The sequence below is a fragment of the Pseudophryne corroboree genome, chromosome 1 (assembly GCF_028390025.1).
Source record: "Pseudophryne corroboree isolate aPseCor3 chromosome 1, aPseCor3.hap2, whole genome shotgun sequence".
Lineage (NCBI taxonomy): Eukaryota > Metazoa > Chordata > Amphibia > Anura > Myobatrachidae > Pseudophryne > Pseudophryne corroboree.
The window spans coordinates 165,491,680-165,512,231 of NC_086444.1; the positions used below are offsets into that span (position 1 = coordinate 165,491,680).

The 20,552-nt window shown below is 45.2% G+C and overlaps 1 protein-coding gene across 1 annotated transcript in view; it reads right to left on the minus strand.

The window, feature by feature from the left end:
• The window catches only part of ARHGEF28 (Rho guanine nucleotide exchange factor 28), a 418,990-nt gene that overhangs the window by 306,824 nt on the left and 91,614 nt on the right, over positions 1-20,552 (minus strand). The window contains exon 3 of the mRNA XM_063963865.1: positions 11,167-11,314. Coding sequence (XP_063819935.1) covers positions 11,167-11,314 — 148 coding nt within the window. The remainder of the gene's footprint in view (positions 1-11,166; positions 11,315-20,552) is intronic.

Here is a 20,552-nt window from a genome sequence, read left to right on the forward strand (position 1 = left end):
GATAACTTTCGCTCTCAATTGAGCTAGAAGGGTCACAAATATTTTCATGAATGTCATTTGTTACATTGCCAGGCCAAATGGGAGGCATATAAAGGTTGCCTAATACACATACAAAAAAAAAAAAAACTGCGATAACTTTGATGTTTTTTGTCAAGTGTAATAAGTTTAGACCTATAGAGGCTAGAACATCTCCTGCTTTAATCCTGGTTAGAATGGGCTTTAACGTCTCCTTACAAAATTACTTCACATGGATAAATTTGTTTAGCTTCTCACGTCTAGTCCCATCCTGAAATTCAGAGGTTTTTTTAGCAAGAACAGATGAGAGTAAAATCCTTTTCCTCTATGTGCAGGAGGTACACTTATCAACACTTATATACTGAGCAGTTTTGTGGACTGTACTTTAGAAAGGTGCATTCTATGAACTCTATCTGGTTCCCGAGGGACACCACAACCATAACCCATCTCTCCTGAACTGACAGGTTCCTTTTTCTCACAAATTTTTAGAAGTCTACCTCCTACTGACATCAGCAACAGGGACAAAACGGTCACAGCTTTCTTGTTAAACTGACGAAAGGACTGTCCCGCTGTCCCAGAATAATATGGGCTACCATTTAATATTCCTATACTGTAGTAGTCTGTGTTCCACCAATCATTTTTTGTGCCATTTTTTTCATCATAGACTCTAACCGTTTTCAAAATAAAATAAAAACTCAACGTATTTTATGGATTGCACATCTGCAGCCCAGGAATAAAGCCAAAGAGCTCTTCTAACCACCATACCTGAGGCCATTGACCATGAATACATTAATGGAAGCTTCACACATATTCCAGTATCCTCTGCATAATTTTCCAGACACCTAAGCAGGTATTGTCTAGATATTTCTTTCTTATAAATCTACATGCAGTGAAACCTTCTTCAACCTCAAAGAAACACCGCAGTGGAAATATGCAATATCTGAAAACAGCTCTCCATCTTTTAGCCATTGGAATGTTAAAAGAGGTGCCATCTTCAAATAGAATACTGGTTCTATAGATCAATTCTGCCTCCACAGCATCTCCTCTAGGTACTATACAACAATTAAAAAATGAATCATCCTTAAATGGATATATATCATTAGTTCTAGCAAAGTTACCCTAACACTTGGCTGTAAACAAAAATGGGACTGTCAGGATGCGCAACCGGCATCGGCATCCTAAACATTCACCAGTGTCACTGCAGGTGCGGCAGGGGGTCTGTCGGGTGCCCTGACAAGGGGACTCTGGCGTCCAGCAATCTTTGATGATCATCTGCAGGGTTCCCGGGGTCTCCAGTATCTGCTGTGCATACTAATTTCCAAACTGCAGCACCTTCCCAGGCTGATTGCACTGGTGCACAGAATCCAGATTGCAGCAATGTTCTCTGAACAGTTAACTATTTGTGTGCCTGAGGTTTATTCAAGCTCCTGTGTGCAGTCTATGATATTCTGACATTGCTGCATTGCATGATTTCCAGCTGATCTCCACTTCACCAACCTAAGTCTCAGTCCAGCCAGCCAGTTACCCTGCAGCCAATCACAGCCCACCAAGTGAACCTGTTTTGCTTCTTCCGTGTGGCGCTATCAGGCCCAGGATACCCTCTGCTGGTAACCAGTCTGGTCCTGCATATCCTCATCCAGTAACCAGCCCAGTCCAGCTGTATTCCTCAGCTGGTAGCCAGTCCGGCACAGCAGCATCTCTTCAGCCGGTAGCCAGTCCGGTCCAGCTGTACTCCTCAGCCAGTAACCAGTTCGGTCCAGCTATATACTTCAGCCGGTAGCCTGTCCGGTCTAGATTATGCTTCAGCCGGTAACCAGTCCAGTCCAGCTGTATTCCTCAGTTAGTAGACAGTCCGGTCCAGCAGCATCTCTTCAGCCAGTAGCCAGTCTGGTTCCGCTGTATTCCTCAGCCGATAGCCAGTCCGGTCCAGCTGTCTTCAGCCGGTAACCAGTCCGGTACATTACCACTGCATGGTTCATAACTTTGAATTCATATCAAAGGCAGTTCTCACTGCTACCCAAATCCCAATCAAAAAAGCTATATTCAGCCTCCTCGACTACAGCTCCAAACCTCAGACCCTGGACGTCGGTCATCACCTGACTCAGGTAACCTTGTGCACAAAACCGTGACAGGGAGCGCTTATACACAGCTGCTGGTTTAAAAAGTATTTATAAAATGTATTAGACAGAATAAAATACAATAAAATGCAACATAAGCAAGGTATGCAGGTGACAAACAAATAAACCGTGGCCACAACTTACGATATATCATTGCACAAATCTGTCTATTAATTAGGTATCAATAAATGCCACAGCAATACAATAGCAGACAGGCAGGTCAGAGAAGGTTAGTAGCCAAGCACAAAAGTTATTGTTGTTAGAGCAATTGCTACAAATCAGAGATAGCATGTAGGCAGACAGAGGTATTGAGGCATTCGGCAGAGTCCATCAGCACAGTGAGCTGATAGACTCTGCCAAATGCCCGATCCACTAACTTCTAGTTCCTGGCTTTCCGGATTGGGTTCCAACACTTAGAGAAGGTCCTTGACGCGTTTCTCCACTCTGATGCGGCAGTTTCATCAATCGGTAACGTATATACTACTGTCTGCCTAGATGCTAACTGTAGCAATGGCTGTAACTTTCTGCTTGGCTACTAACATCCCATGACCTGCCTATCTGCTATTGTGTTGAAGTAACATTTACTGACACCTACTGATAGCTGGATCTGTGCAATGAAATACAATTAATTGTGGCCACAGTTTATTTAATTTTTCACCTGCATACCTTGCTTACATTGAATTTTAATTGTATTTTATATGGCTTTTAGCAAATACAAACAGACTCAAAATAATAATGACAAAGAGGTGTATCTTGACAGACAGAAGGATGCTAAGAAAGTGATCAGACATGCAAAGGTAGAAGCTGAGGAGAAAATGGGCCAGTCAGTAGATAAAGGGGGCAAAACTTTTTTTTAGGTATATAAATGAAAGAAGAAAAATCAAATGGAGGAATAATAAGACTTAAGACAGAGAGTGAGAATTTGGTGGAGGGAGACAACGCAATAGCAGATCAACTAAATAACTTTTTTTGCTCAGTATTTACTACAGAAGGAGAAGGGAAGGGGCCAGTTAAGTTGCAAGGACATTCATAAAAATAAGGTAGATTAAACTACATTTACAGAGAAGGTCCAAACAGAACTTTCAAAACTAAAAGTGGATAAATCAATGGGGCCAGATAGGATACACCCAAGGATACTAAAAAGAGCTAAAAGATGTGCTGGTGTGGGCACCATTAACAGAATTATTTAACCAGTCACTAAATGTAGGTGCCATTCCAGAGGACTGGAAAAGATCGAATTTAGTTCCACTGTACAAAAGTGGAAGCAAGGAAGAAGCAAGTAACTACAGACCAGTAAGCCTTACCTCAGTAGTAGGGAAAGTAATGGAAAAACTATTAAAAGAAAGAGTTGTGGACTATCTTAAATCAAACAACTTACAGGACCCAAAACAGCATGGATTTACTGGTGGGAGATCATGCCAAACAAATCTTATTGACTTTTTTGACTCTGTGATGAAAATAATAGATCAAGGGGGAGCTGTAGATGTAGCATATCTAGACTTTAGTAAGGCATTTGACACGGTCCCACATCGCAGACTGCTAAATAAACTTGAAAGCGTGGGGGTGGATTAGTTAATTGGATAAGAACCTGGTTGCAGGATAGGAAATACACAGTTGTAGTAAATGGAGTGCAATCTATGGAGGTAAATGTTACCAGTGGAGAACCCCAGGGATCTGTACTTGGACCAGTTCTTTTTAAATTTCTTTGTTGGTGACATTGCAGATGGTATTGATGGGAAAGTATGCCTTTTTGCAGATGATACAAAGATTTGCAACAGGGTAGATACCCCGGGAGGGGTAAAACAAATGATTGATGACCTAGCTAGGCTTGAGAAATGGTCAAGAACGTGGCAACTACAGTTTAATGCTAAAAAATGCAAAATCATGCACTTGGGTCTCAAAAACCCAAAGGCTAAATATAGTCTCAAGGGTACTATAATGAAAACTACTGAGGAGGAAAGGGATTTAGGAGTCACTATTTCAAGTGACTTAAAGGCAGGAAAGCAATGCAACAAAGCAATGAGAAAGGCAATTCAGTTGCTTGGTTGCATAGCGAGAGAAATCAGTAGCAGAAAAAAAGTAATAATGCCACTGTATAGGTCATTGGTACGGCCTCATCTGGAATACTGTGTCCAGTTCTGGAGACCATATCTCCAGAAGGATATAAATACATTAAAGAGTGTACAAAGAAGAGCTACTAAAATGGCACATGGCCTACATCACAAAACTTACCCAGAAAGGCTAAAAGATGGTAACATGTATAGTCTGGAGGAAAGAAGGAATAAGGGGGTACATGATATAAACTTTCAAATATACCAAGGGTTTTAACAAAGTTCAGGAGGGAAACATTCTTCAAAGGAAGAGGAGTATTAGAACTCGAGGACATACACTGAAACTGGAGAGGCAGGTTCAGGGGAAATTTAAAAGAAAAATTACTTCACAGAAAGGGTAGTGGACAAGTGGAATAGCCTCCCATCAGAGGTGGTAGAGGCCAAGACTGTAGAGCAATTTAAACATGCTTGGGATAGGCATATGAATATCCTTACAAAGAATTAAGGTTAAAAAAGGGTTGAGATTACCTAAAAGATAAAAAAAATAGGGGCAGACTAGATGGGCCAAGTGGTTCTTATCTGCCGTCAAATTCTATGCTTCTATGGGCCTAATTGTGAGTTGATCGCAGCAGCAAATTTGTTAGCAGTTGGGCAAAACCATGTGCACTGCAGGGGAAATAGATATAACATGTGCAGATAGTTAGATTTGGGTGGGGGTGTGTTCAAACTGAAATCTAAATTGCAGTGTAAAAATAAAGCAACCAGTATTTACCCTGCACAGAAACGAAATAACCCACCCAAATCTAACTCTCTCTGCAAATGTTCTATCTGCCCCCCCTGCAGTGCACATGGTTTTGCCCTACTGCTAACAAACTTGCTGCTGCGATCAAATCAGAATTACCCCCTATGTTTCTTTGCAGAAATGATTCTAGGTTAATTCCCGTGTTTCAGTGCTGTCTATGTAAATGACATCAGCGTTTGTCTGATAGTATACTGTATTTGATCATATGTCCCTGTACTCCTGTGTTTTGTACTTCTATTTGAACAAACATTCCCGTGTTTGGGCCCTCATTCCGAGTTGTTCGCTCTGAGTTTTTCATCGCATCGCAGTGAGAATTCTCTTAGTGCGCATGCGCAATGTTCGCACTGCGACTGCGCCAAGTAACTTTACTATGAAGAAAGTAAGTTTACTCACGGCATTTTCATCGCTCCGACGTTCGCATTGTGATTGACAGGAAATGGGTGTTACTGGGCGGAAGCACGGCGTTTTAGGGGCGTGTGGCTGGAAACGCTACCGTTTCCGGAAAAAACGCAGGAGTGGCCGGAGAAACGGTGGGAGTGCCTGGGCGAACGCTGGGTGTGTTTATGACGTCAGCCAGGAACGAAAAGCACTGAACTGATCGCACAGGCAGAGTAAGTCTGAAGCTACTCAGAAACTGCTAACTCGTTTGTAATCGCAATATTGCGCGTACGTCGGTCGCAATTTTAAGAAGCTAAGATTCACTCCCAGTAGGCGGCGGCTTAGCGTGTGTAACTCTGCTACATTCGCCTTGCGAGCGATCAACTCGGAATGAGGGCCTTGGTCTTTAGTAAATTTCTGTGTTTTAAAAATGCCCCAACACTCCCATGTTTGCCTGAGTTGGAGCTTAGTAAAGTTACCCCTCAGTGTCTATAGTCTCCCTTCAGCTGAAAAATGTATACAGACTGGAAGTTGGATGATAAAAGCAGCTCCATTTCCATTGTGTGGCGCCATTTTTTTGACACAGGACTTTGGCGTCAATGATGGGCAGAAACTGAAGAGATGGATGCTATTTCCTGAAGCGTGCTCAGTCCAGTGCCATAGAGATCAACCTTGGTTCAACGTGCAACTACAATACCCTGGGAAGCAACCCTCACTACCACGGCTTGTGACTCCAAAAAGTGTATCACTGTGCTGAATAACTCAGGTAAGTCCTGTTTCTACAAATAAAATAACAAATGTCCCTTCTCTTTCCTAGAGACAAGAAGAACACAGTGGTCGACAGGAAGAGCTAGACTATATAGTGAGTAGGAGGTCTGTTTCAGAAGTTCCTCTATATCCTGGGAATGGGTTACTAGCCCATAGTATTCCTGCCATGGAAACATGAAGAAGAAAATGTGTTTAGCCATTTAGGGGCCTTTGTACTAAGCTTTGGGAGTGATAAAGTGGCCGGAGATAAAGTACCAGCCAATCAGAATTACATGTTACAGGCTGTGTTTGAAAAATTACAGTTAGGAGCTGGTCGGTTGGTACTTTATCTCTGGCCACTTTATCTCTCTCCAAAGCTTAGTACATATAACCCTTGTTCTGTAAATTTCGATAATGGGTACATTTACTTTAAGACAAACACCCCCATCCACTTTATGTAACCTGTCACTCTACCTGCTCACCGGAACTCCCCGTTATGTGAATACAGGTCACTCTGCAGCACGCTCGTTTACATAACAACTGCTCAACAGTTCAAAGCAATATATTAGTGGCTTCTTCCATGCAGTTCGACACAGAGCCAGATTAAGAACTCGTGGGGCCTTAGGCAAAATTCTGGTTCTCCCCACCCTGAAATTCTCTTTTTAAAAATGGTCCTTGGTGTGAGCCTCTTCCATAAGGGATCCCTGACTGGCAGAGTCTCAAAAATGAAAGATGACAGACACATGTACAGTAGGAGCTGTGTGGAGTGGAATAAGACAGGAAGGATAGTGAGAGTGGACAGAGACAGGTGCAATAAGAGTTGTGTGGAGTGGAATGAGACACGCAGGATAGTGAGAGGCTGCAGAGACAGGTATAACAGAAGCTGTGTGGAGTGAAATGAGACAGGCAGGATAGTGAGAGGGAGCAAAGACAGGTATAACGATGGGGGTGGTACCTAAAGTGTGCATCCCCTTCAAGAAGCCAAGCACATAGGGGCATATGCAATTCCGGGCGAATTGCGGCATTTTTTCGCCCGTTTTTAAATTCGACACAATTCGACCGGCGAATTCCGGCCGGCGGGTGCCGGAATTCGACATATTCAATAAAAAAAACGGACCAATTGAAGGATAAGTGCGTCCTGGATTCGCCTTTTAGGACGGCACAAAAATGGTTAAAAGACCCTAAAAAAATTTGCGTGGGGTTCCCCCTCCAAAGCATAACCAGCCTCGGGCTCTTTGAGCCGGTCCTGGTTGTAAAAATACGGGGGGGGGAAACGGACAGGGGATCCCCCATATTTTTAGAACCAGCACCGGGCTCTGCATCCGGTCCTGGTGCAAAAAATACGGGGGACAAAAAGCGTAGGGGTCCCCCGTATTTGTTGTACCAGCACCGGGCTCCACTAGCTGGGGAGATAATGCCACAGCCGGGGGACACTTTTATACCGGTCCCTGCGGCCGTGGTATTAAATACCCAACTAGTCACCCCTGGCCGGGGTACCCTGGAGGAGTGGGGACCCCTTAAATCAAGGGGTCCCCCCCTCCAGCCACCCAAGGGCCAGGGGTGAAGACCGAGGCTGTCCCCCCCATCCGCAGCCCTTGGATGGGGGGGGACAGCCTCGGTCTTCACCCCTGGCCCTTGATAGCCTTGAGTAAAATGTAAGAATATTGTTTTTTGCAGAAGAACTACAAGTCCCAGCAAGCCTCCCCCGCAAGCTGGTACTTGGAGAACCACAAGTACCAGCATGCGAGGGGGGAAACGGGCCCGCTGGTACCTGTAGTTCTTCTGCCAAAAAAAATACCCAAATAAAAACAGGACACGCACACCTTTACAAGTACAACTTTATTACACACATGCAGACACACATACTTACCTATGTTCACACGCCGACCTCTGTCCACTTGTCTAAGTAGAATCCGGGGTACCTGAAAATAAAATTATACTCACCTAAATCCAGTGTCCTGTTATTATTTGTAAACCTCGTACTTGGCAAAAAAAAAAAACGTATACCCGATCCACACGGACTGAAAGGGGTCCCATGTTTACACATGGGACCCCTTTCCCCGAATGCTGTGACCCCCCGTGACTCCTGTCACAGAGGTTCCCTTCAGCCAATCAGGGAGCGCCACGTCGTGGCACTCTCCTGATTGGCTATGCGCGTCTGGGCTGTCAGACAGCGCATCGCATAGCCCCTCCATTATATTCAATGGTGGGAACTTTGCGGTCAGGTCACCCGCGGTCAGCCGCTGACCGCGAGTAACCTCACCGCTGACCGCAAAGTTCCCACCATTGAATATAATGGAGGGGCTGTGCGATGCGCTGTCTGACAGCTCAGACGCGCATAGGCAATCAGGAGAGTGCCACGACGTGGCGCTCCCTGATTGGCTGATGGGACCCTCAGTGACAGGAGTCACGGGGGGTCTCAGCATTCGGGGAAAGGGTTCCCATGTGTCAGCATGGGACCCCTTTCAGTCCGTGTGGATCGGGTATGCGTTCTTTTTTTTGCCAAGTACGAGGATTACAAATAATAACAGGACACTGGATTTAGGGGAGAATAATTTTATTTTCAGGTACCCCGGATTCTACTTGGACAAGTGAACAGAGGTCGGCGTGTGAACATAGGTAAGTATGTGTGTGTCGACATGTGTGTAATAAAGTTGTACTTTCACGGTGTGCGTGTCCTGTTTTTATTTGGGTATTATTTTTTTGCAGTAGAACTACAGGTACCAGCGGGCCCGATTTTCCCTGCATGCTGGTACTTGTGGTTCTCCAAGTACCAGCTTGTAGGGGAGGCTTGCTGGGACTTGTAGTTCTTCTGCAAAAAACAATATTTAAATTTTACTCAAGGCTATCAGCCCCCCATCCGCAGCCCTTGGATGGGGGGGGGGGGGGGGGACACACACAGCCTCAGGCCCTTGGGTGGCTGGAGGGGGGGGATCCCTTGATTTAAGGGGTCCCCACTCCTCCAGAGTACCCCGGCTAGGGGTGACTGGTTGGGTATTTAATGCCACGGCCGCAGGGATCGGTATAAAAGTGTCCCCCGGCTGTGGCATTATCTCCCCAGCTAGTGGAGCCCGGTGCTGGTACAAAAAATACGGGGGACCCCTACGTTTTTTGTCCCCCGTATTTTTTGCACCAGGACCGGACGCAGAGCCCGGTGATGGTTCTAAAAATACGGGGGATCCCCTGCCCATTTTTTCCCCGTATTTTTACAAACAGGACCGGCTCGAAGAGCCCGAGGCTGGTTATGCTTAGGAGGGGGGACCCCACGCATTTTTTTTTCTTTATTTTAACCCATTCCCACTAAAAACCATGCTCTCTCTATTTTAGTCAGTAAAAAAAAAAAATATTCTTAAAAAATATATAAATAATACTTGTGTCCCTCTAACAGACAAACCAATGTCAAAGTCGAAAAATATCATGATGCATACCCCTTGTACTAACCCCTCATGCACATGCACGCTGCTCGTGCACCTGTTCCCCCGTACGTGCACATACCCGCAAGTTGCGTAGGATTGCTCCGGCGATCGTGCGCATGAGATGTGTATTTACGGCGGAGTTTGTGAGCGTGTAGAGTGCGACTCGATTGTAGCATATTTAACCCAAATAGTGCATTTTGTAGTTAATATTCCCCTAGACCATGTCAGCGAGTATGATTAGTTTAAACTGTTCCTGGACAGAGAGATTCCTCTTTGCATGATAGGAAGGGTCAGATAAAGGTTGAAAGGTGGTGTCTAGTATCCAGCTGTAGGGTATTTTAAGATTAAACATTCCGGTGTTAGTTAGGAAAGGATTGCTCGCTTCTGCGTATAGTTATGTACAGAAGTAGATTATGAACATTAACTGTATTTGCTGCAAATTACACATGCGGCGGGAATCCTGAGGATACCTCCCACCAGAGCAGTTGGGGAAAGACACAGCCCACCTGTTCAAATCCACCTATGACCTTTGCTGTAATGTAGAGACACATCCCTGTGTCCAATGAACAATGAGATTACAGGTACCATTGTATTGTAAATGTATGTTGTGTATATAAAGACCACTGTTGCCTGGCCAGCCTCATGTCTCTGAAGGCTTTCTACATGATAGCTGAGGACTGGATTCCAGGTCGCGCATGCGAAAGATTCCCCACGTATGTATATTCTCTGTAGCCATTGTTCGTTTTATTCTCTGTTATTCTGTTAGATTTCTGTGTTAGCTTGTAGTGTATAACTTGTATTGTTTTCCCCTTTTTCTCTGAATAATCCACGGCAGTGTTAGAGCTGCTGTGGTTTTAACCAAACCCGGTGTTGTGTTTTCACTTTCCTGCAAAGGGCTCTCTTAGCGTCTCAATCGCTCAAACAGCATACACATTGTTAAGGTCTTTAAGCGTTACATCGTTACAGTATTTGACTACTAAGGTTTAGAGTATAAGCATATTCTTACTGTGTTTTATTAACATGTGCGCCCGCTGTGTGTATTCCGTACACTCAGCGCAGCGTGTGTACGCCAAGTGCGTACCACGTGCGGGACTCTGTACGCAAATAGCGTACAAAGTGCGTAGCACGTGCACGTGGTCTAGCGGCCATAGCGGCTCCATGGTATTAGTGTATAGCTTTATGTTTATAGATAATAATTGACATTATCACCAAGTACATAATCCCTTCTAATATAAATAGATATGCTATTAGCAATAAAAAAAAAAAACACAAAAAAAAACATGTTTTAAAATTTTATTAGATTCCGCCAGCAAAGTGAGGCGGAAGGAAATTGATGATATTACTGTCGAAAAGCACTAAAGTCGAATCGACATTCTTCAATTGAATATACTTTTGTCGAATTGCCGCATTTTTACCACTGCAGACATGTCGAATTTTCAAAATGTCAAATTGCAAAAAGTCGAATCTGAAAAGTCAGTTTTTTTGTCGAAAAGTACTGTATTGCATTGTCGATTTTTTTATTTGTGTCGAAAATGCCCCGTTTTTAGACATTTTCGGGAATTCGACCGCAATTGCATATGCCCCATAGTGTATAATATTTAATTTTCTTGTAAATACAAAAACAACAAAAAACCTCTGACCTGGGAGAATGGATCGCAGAGAATTAGCAGTGAGGCGTTCGGCAAATGTAACGTGTCTGTGACTGGACCCATTGTAAACAAAGTAAAACTCTGCGTCCTCTGGGAGATGGAGATCTTCACTAAACTGTGCAAATACCGTCATCTGACCCTGCAAAATAAACACAGCGTAGCCGTCAGCATCTACACAGAGGCACCATATATGCCACGGTCATCAGTGCTAGACAGAGAACCCTTAGACATTTATTGCGGGGGGTGGGGCATGTATATACAGCGTTCACATAAACAAACACATATACATAGAACAATCTGCATATCAACATACAGTATAATACACATATAATACAATATCACAATTGTACTTCAAGTGGAATCCTGGTGGCTTTCAAGTATTAAGCAAGGGCTAATTGAGAGGAACATCTCATATATCATATTTTAAGGTGTACAGTAGGACTCAATAAGCGTACTGTGAGATGGTCTCAATGAAGGCTAGAACCATTTATCCCCACTGTTCATGAAAGGACTTTGATGCGGGTGAGCTCCTTTGAAAACTTCAAAAAGTTCTTTACATGCAATTTGTATTCCATGGAAAGCCATTTAGCAACCTGTCACAGCTATCATTTCTGCAACCAATTACATGAAACTTTAGAAACTTGAATTATGCTGTACATGGGAATTAAATAACATGGCAGCAACCTTTCCTGGTCGCAATGAATGATTTAATTTGGCTTTGTGATTCTCGTAGACATTTTGTACGCCTTTACATTTGAAAGGAAAAAAAGAAATAACTTAGAATATTTTGCGGTATGCTTGACTGGTGACACATTTGTATGCTAAATGTACAATATGTGCGGCCTATTCTCAAGGGCTGTCTGGAAAATTGCTATGCATGAAAATTTAGATACTAAACAATGTGCAATAATGTGGAAAAATTGTGTAATAACATGTTTAAATTCCAGTGGCCAATGTCTATATTGTCTGCTAAACAACATAAGGGGCTGCTAGACCTATATCCCAAATGTTCCCATCTACAAATATAATGATCGCTAGACCTTTTGTTCAGGGTTTAAAATTATCAGTAAAATGAATGTAAATCTATATTCCCTTTTGTGCAAGATGTTGTCTGTAGCCAGTTATAATATTATCTATAAATATATGCAATGGTCAAAAAGAATTCATCTATTGGTCACAACAGTCATTGTTGATACACACTGCTCTTTATTCCACAACCAGCCTGCAATTAGGCTGTTACAGGGTTGTGCTTGATATCTTCTGAACACCAAAATCCTTGTTTATTAGACATGGTCACATTAGATTACTAGTATTAGAGTAATACATCCAAAGTGTAATTACTGTAGGCTGCCTTTATAATCTCTATGAATAAATCAGTATAATCTAGGCCTAGGGTGATATGGTAAAAAAAAAAAAGAATGATAAATAGACCAGGTAAGTACATTTGAGGCCAAACACAATACACACAAAAGGTGACAGGGATAATACTGTACTTCCCTTTTACACTTGGTTGACGATTCTCTAAAACGCTTCAACAGATTTCCTCAATTGGCATCTTAAACATAATATGTGGAGGAAAAAACAAACAAATCGGCTCCAGATCTGTTTTTTCCTCCACATATTTATAGATATTAATCCCTCTATATTTTATTACTCTTATTGCAGTAGTAAGCTGCCAGTTATCAATATACAGCAATGCTACTGGTCATAAAGAAATGAATGGGAGCTGCACTTTATAACGGATACATTTCTAATCATTTTGTAACATACAGGAACATTTATGTTGATTCTGTTTAAACAGCTGGAGATTAGTTTCTGTCTGAGCTGCTAAATAATTGCCTCTGATCCAATCCTATGACAATCTCTGCTGTGTTTTGTTAGGCACTGGGATAGCGGAGCCTGCCGCACCTATAGGAAAATGTATACAGGCAGTATCAGGTCCCTGCTCTTTGCCCCTATGAGGTGCTGTGCTTGTTTTCCTAGATAAGAGGCTAAGCATTAATTAACATCATTGGAACATCAAACAGCTTATATAGAACAGTGGTCACAGAATCGCTGGTGTGTGTTTCACCTGGGCTGCTTTGTCGAGGCATCTCATCATACACTTCAGAATATCAAGAAAAATGACTTTCTTGTAAAGGGCAATGTATCATATACTAGTGTCGAATTGCATTTGTTTTCCTGCTTTAAGATTTTAAGTCCGGTATTCAATTAGCCCCGAAAAAAAGACATCGGTAGTAAAATCCCCCCGATGTTTCTTTGGGTTTTGCGGACGGGCTATTTGATTTGATCATCTGTTAAAAAGGGTATTTTCACCCCGAAAACACATAGGTTCAGTGAAACCTGTGTTTTTTCAGGTGAAATAGCCCAATATTCGGATACTTTTCACCCAAAAGTATGTGTGGGTAATTGAATATCCCAGAAAGAGTTTAATGTGTCATTTGAAAAATAAGATTTTACTCACCGGTAAATCTATTTCTCGTAGTCTGTAGTGGATGCTGGGGACTCCGTAAGGACCATGGGGAACAGACTGCTCCGCAGGAGACTGGGCACATCTAAAGAAAGATTTAGGTCTATCTGGTGTGCACTGGCTCCTCCCCCTATGACCCTCCTCCAAGCCTCAGTTAGGAACTGTGCCCGGAAGAGCTGACACAATAAGGAAGGATTTTTGAATCCCGGGTAAGACTCATACCAGCCACACCAATCACACCATATAACACGTGATAGGAACCCCGGTTAACAGTATGATAACAATTTGGAGCCTCTGAAGAGATGGCTCACAACAAAACCCGATTTTTGTAACAATAACTATGTACAAGTATTGCAGACAATCCGCACTTGGGATGGGCGCCCAGCATCCACTACGGACTACGAGAAATAGAATTATCGGTAAGTAAAATCTTATTTTCTCTGACGTCCTAGTGGATGCTGGGGACTCCGTAAGGACCATGGGGATTATACCAAAGCTCCAAAACGGGCGGGAGAGTGCGGATGACTCTGCAGCACCGAATGAGAGAACTCCAGGTCCTCCTCAGCCAGGGAATCAAATTTGTAGAATTTAGCAAACGTGTTTGCCCCTGACCAAGTAGCTGCTCGGCAAAGTTGTAAAGCCGAGACCCCTCGGGCAGCCGCCCAAGATGAGCCCACCTTCCCTGTGGAATGGGCCTTTATTGATTTAGGCTGCGGTAATCCTACCGCAGAATGCGCCAGCTGAATAGTGCTACAAATCCAGCGCGCAATAGACTGCTTAGAAGCAGGAGCACCCAGCTTGTTGGGTGCATACAGGATAAACAGTGAGTCAGTTTTTCTGACTCCAGCCGTCCTGGAAACATAAATTTTCAGGGCCCTGACTATGTCCAGCAACTTGGAATCCTCCAAGTCCCTAGTAGCCGCAGGCACCACAATAGGTTGGTTCAAGTGAAAAGCTGAGACCACCTTCGGGAGAAACTGAGGACGAGTCCTCAATTCTGCCCTATCCATCTGGAAAATCAGATAAGGGCTTTTTTAAGACAAAGCCGCCAATTCTGAAACCCGCCTGGCCGAAGCCAGGGCCAACAGTACGACCACTTTCCACGTGAGATATTTCAATTCCACAGTCTTAAGTGGTTCGAACCAATGTGATTTCAGGAATGCCAAAACCACATTGAGATCCCAAGGTGCCACTGGGGGCACAAAAGGAGGCTGAATATGCAGAACTCCATTGACAAAAGTCTGAACTTCAGGCAGTGAAGCCATTTCTTTCTGGAAGAAAATCGACAGAGCCGAAATCTGGACCTTGATGGACCCCAATTTGAGGCCCAACTTCACCCCTGCTTGCAGGAAGTGTAGGAATCGACCCAGTTGAAATTCCTCCTTCGGGGCCTTCATGGCCTCACACCAAGCAACATATTTCCGCCAAATGCGGTAATAATGTCTTGCGGTAACATCCTTCCTGGCTTTGATCAGGGTAGGGATGACTTCCTCCGGAATACCCTTTTCCTTTAGGATCCGGTGTTCAACCGCCATGCCGTCAAACGCAGCCGCGGCAAGTCTTGGAACAGACAGGGTCCCTGCTGCAGCAGGTCTTGTCTGAGCGGCAGAGGCCAAGGGTCCTCTGCCAGCATCTCTTGAAGTTCCGGGTACCAAGCTCTTCTTGGCCAATCCGGAACAATGAGTATGGTTTTCACTCCTCGCATTCTTATTATTCTCAGTACCTTGGGTATGAGAGGTAGAGGAGGAAACACATAAACCGACTGGTACACCCACGGTGTCACCAGAGCGTCCACAGCGATCGCCTGAGGGTCCCTTGACCTGGCGCAATATCTTTTCAACTTTTTGTTGAGGCGGGACGCCATCATGTCCACCCGTGGTCATTCCCAACGGTTTACCCGCATTTGGAAAACTTCTGGAAGAAGTCCCCATTCTCCCGGGTGTAGGTCGCCCATCGGAGAATCCTTGTGGCTTCTGCCATCGCCATCCTGCTTCTTGTGCCGCCCTGTCTGTTTACATGGGCGACCGCCGCGATATTGTCTGATTGGATCAGTACCGGCTGGTTCTGAAGCAGGGGCCTTGCTTGAAGCGAAATCTCCTTGGAAATTTCTTCCCTGTGTGACTGCACCCCAGCCCCGAAGGCTGGCCTCCGTGGTCACCAGGACCCAGTCCTGTATTCCGAATCTGCGGCCCTCTAGTAGATGAGCCCTCTGCAGCCACCACAGCAGCGACAACCTGTTTCTTGCCGACAGGGTTATCCGCTGTTGTATCTGTAGATGGGACCCGGACCATTTGTCCCACAGGTCCCACTGGAACGTCCTTACGTGGAACCTTCCGAATGGAATTATGCTTCGTACGAAGCTACCATGTTTTTTTCAGGACTCGTGTGCTTCCACTGGAAGAAACACTCTTTTCTGGTCTGTGTCCAGAATCATTCCCAGGAACAGAAGACGTGTCGTCGGGACCAGCTGTGACTTTGGAATATTGATAATCCAGTCGTGCTGTTGTAGCACTTCCCGAGAGAGTGCTACCCCCACTACCATCTGTTCTTTGGACCTCGCCTTTATCAGGAGATCGTCCAAGTACGGGATAATAAAAACTTCCTTCTTGCGAAGGAGTATCATCATTTCGGCCATTACCTTGGTAAAGACCTTCGGTGCCGTGGACAACTCCAACTGCAGCGTCTGGAACTGATAGAGACAGTCCTGTACCACACATCTGAGGTACTCCTGGTGAGGAGGGTAAATGGGGACATGCAGGTACGCATCCTTGATGTCCAGGGAGACCCTGTAATCCCCCTCGTCCAGGCTCGTAATAACCGCCCTGAGCGATTCCATCTTGAACTTGAATCTTCTGATATTAATTTTAAGATGGGTCTCACCGAACCGTTCTGTTTCGGTACCACAACCATTGTGGAATAGTAACCCCTTCCTTGCTGAAGGAGGGGCACCTTGACAATCACTTATTGTGATTATAGTGTTGAATAGCCACCAACACCGCCTCCCTGGCAGAGGGAGGTGCCGGTAAGGCAGATTTTAGGAAACGGCGGGGGGAAGAACGTCTCGAACTCCAGCCTGTACCCCTGAGATACTACTTGAAGGACCCAGGGATCCATGTGAGAGAGCACACTGGGCGCTGAAATTTCTGAGACGGGCCCCCACCGTACCCGGGTCCGCCTAAGCAGCCCCAGCGTCATGCTGTGGACTTACCGGACGCAGGGAGGACTTCTGCTCTTGGGAACTAGCTGTGTGCTGCAGCTTTTTCCTCTACCTTTGCCTCTCGGCAGAAAGGACGAGCCTCTAGCCCTCTTGCTTTTCTGGGGCCGAAAGGACTGTACTTGATGATACGGTGCTTTCTTTTGTTGTGGGGTAGCCTGTGGCAAAAAAGTCGATTTCCCAGCAGTAGCTGTGGAAACGAGGTCTGAAAGACCATCCCCAAACAGTTTTACCCCCTTATAGGGCAAAACTTCCATGTGCCGATTCGAGTCGGCATCGCCTGACCATTGCAGAGTCCATAACCCCCGTCTGGCGGCAATGGACCTAGCGCTTATTTTTGATGCCAGCCGGCAAATATCCCTCTGTGCATCACGCATGTATAAGACCACGTCTTTTATATGCTCTATTGTCAGCAAAATATTGTCCCTATCCATAGTAATTTTCCGACAGGGAATCTGACCACGCAGCGGGAGCACTGCACATCCATGCCGAAGCAATGGCTGGTCGCAATATAATGCCCGAGTGTGTGACTATATCTTTTAGGGTAACCCCCTGCTTTTTATCAGCAGGTTCCTTCAGGGCGGCCGTATCCGGAGACAGTAGTGCCACCTTTTCTGATAAGCGTGTAAGCGCTGTATCTACCCTATGGGGTGTTTCCCAACGTGACCTATCCTCTGGCGGGAAAGGGTACGCTGCCAATTACCGTTTAGAAATTATCAATTTCTTACCGGGGGAAGACCACGCTTTCTCACACACCTCATTTTATTTTCTCAGATGCAGGAAAAACTACTGGTAGTTTTCTCTTACCAAACTTAATACCCTTTTATGTGGTACCTGGGGTATTATCATAAATGTGTAATACATTTTTCATTGCCTCAATCATGTAACGGGTGGACCTATTTGGAGGGTACACTAGTCTCATCGTCGTCGACACTGGAGTCGGTATCCGTGTCGACATCTGTTTCTGCCATCTGAGGTAGCGGGCGTTTTTAGAGCCCCCCATGACATTTGAGACGCTGGAACAGGCACAAGCTGAGTAGCCGGCTGTTCTGTGTCGTCGACCTTTTGTGTAAGGAGTTGACACTTTCACGTAATCCTTCCATAAGTCCAACCACACCGGTGTCGATCCCGCAGGGGGTGACATCACATTTACAGGCATTCGCTCCGCCTCCACATCATTATCCTCCTCATACATGTCGACACAGCCGTACCGACACACAGCACACACACAGGGAATGCTCTGACAGAGGACAGGACCCCACAAAGCCCTTTGGGGAGACAGAGGGAGAGTATGCCAGCACACACCAGGGCGCTATATATCACAGGGATATCACATATAAGAGTGTTTTCCCTTATAGCTGCCTATATATATTGTATACTGCGCCTAAATTGTGCCCCCCCTCTCTTTTTAACCCTTTCTGTAGTATTGACTGCAGGGGAGAGCCAGGGAGCTTCCCTCCAACGGAGCTGTGAGGGAAAAATGGCGCCAGTGTGCTGAAGGAGATAGCTCCGCCCCTTTTTCGCTGACTTTCTCCCGCATTTTTATGGATTCTGGCAGGGGTTAAAAAGCACCTATATAGCCTCTGGGGTTATATATGGTGCCAGTTTGCCAGCCAAGGTGTCAGTATTGCTGCTCAGGGCGCCCCCCCCCCAGCGCCCTGCACCCATCAGTGACCGAAGTGTGTGGTGTGCATGAGGAGCAATGGCGCACAGCTGCAGTGCTGTGCGCTACCTTGGAGAAGACAGAAGTCTTCAGCCGCCGATTTTCCGGACCACCTTCTTGCTTCTGGCTCTGTAAGGGGGACGGCGGCGCGGCTCCGGGAACGGACGACGAGGTCGGGTCCTGTGTTCGATCCCTCTGGAGCTAATGGTGTCCAGTAGCCTAAGAAGCCCAAGCTACCACCACTTAGGTAGGTTCGCTTCTTCTCCCCTTAGTCCCTCGATGCAGTGAGCCTGTTGCCAGCAGGTCTCACTGAAAATAAAAAACCTAACAAACACTTTCTTCCTAGGAGCTCAGGAGAGCCCCTAGTGTGCATCCAGCTCAGCCGGGCACAGAAATCTAACTGAGGCTTGGAGGAGGGTCATAGGGGGAGGAGCCAGTGCACACCAGATAGACCTAAATCTTTCTTTAGATGTGCCCAGTCTCCTGCGGAGCCGTCTATTCCCCATGGTCCTTACAGAGTCCCCAGCATCCACTAGGACGTCAGAGAAATGATATTGTCACGATAGTTACATATGGTCCAGTTGTAATGGTGCAAGTTGAAAACTTGTAGCTGCTGAACAAGTTGTGTCGTCTAGTGTATGGCCTTCACCTTGGAGCATGTGATGTTCTCTACAAAAAGGGCACTACTAGCACATCACAACCTACAAAGACTTCTTCATCTATAACAATGGCTGATCCGTCCTCCTCTTGTACAGGTGATGTCAATGAGGATGATCATCATGTAACTCTGCCTAATGTTTATGATGATTATGAGGAGTCCTTTACAAGTTTACACAGGCTTGTGGGCCAGGAAATCTGCATTGGAAGATGCAGACACTGGCCTCCGCATGACAGCAAAATGATTTGTAGAACAGTCCCTGTCTTTGCCCCCGCTCCCCTCCCCCACCCAAAAGGTTTTTAGCATGCCAGTCAGAGATTGTGTACTGCACATGTGCCAAGTTCTGTCTACAACCTGCGTATGAATGTATGAACGTATGAAAGGTGTGCATAAACCATCAGGCTTACGTACAACTCTGATTGGTGGTTGCTGTGGGACCCTAAGTCACTGTACTTTAGAAACTTAAAACTATTAATTCATTATATTGATTTTATTGTATTGCCTTCAGGGTCATAAATATGACAGCAATATACGTGTCCAAACAATACATTGCTCTAGAAAACATAAGAGTAAAGCAGCAAGATTTAAACCTTGCAGCCTGCTAGTTTTGTACCGTGCAAAAGGTGGTGTTGATCCAGTTATGTATGTTACCTAGCAGGGACCCACAGTACAGTCAGTGGGCCACAGGATACAGTTCTCACCTGTGATCCTGGTAACCATACGCACTGAGAAAGGCTGTAGCCCCACTCTTTGGCATGCAGGTAACAATAAGGTCTATTGCCGTCCAGGCCCATTAGGTGTAAGAAATTTATAGAAATTGATGCACAGGTTAAAATAAAAAAATATAAATCTTATGCGTGAGCTTTAGAATAAGAATTTACTTACCGATAATTCTATTTCTCGTAGTCCGTAGTGGATGCTGGGAACTCCGTAAGGACCATGGGGAATAGCGGCTCCGCAGGAGACTGGTCACAAAAGTAAAGCTTTAGGACTACCTGGTGTGCACTGGCTCCTCCCCCTATGACCCTCCTCCAAGCCTCAGTTAGGATACTGCGCCCGGACGAGCGTACACAATAAGGAAGGATTTTGAATCCCGGGTAAGACTCATACCAGCCACACCAATCACACCGTATAACCTGTGATCTGAACCCAGTTAACAGCATGATAACAGAGGAGCCTCTGGAAAGATGGCTCACAACAATAATAACCCGATTTTTGTAACAATAACTATGTACAAGTATTGCAGACAATCCGCACTTGGGATGGGCGCCCAGCATCCACTACGGACTACGAGAAATAGAATTATCGGTAAGTAAATTCTTATTTTCTCTGACGTCCTAGTGGATGCTGGGAACTCCGTAAGGACCATGGG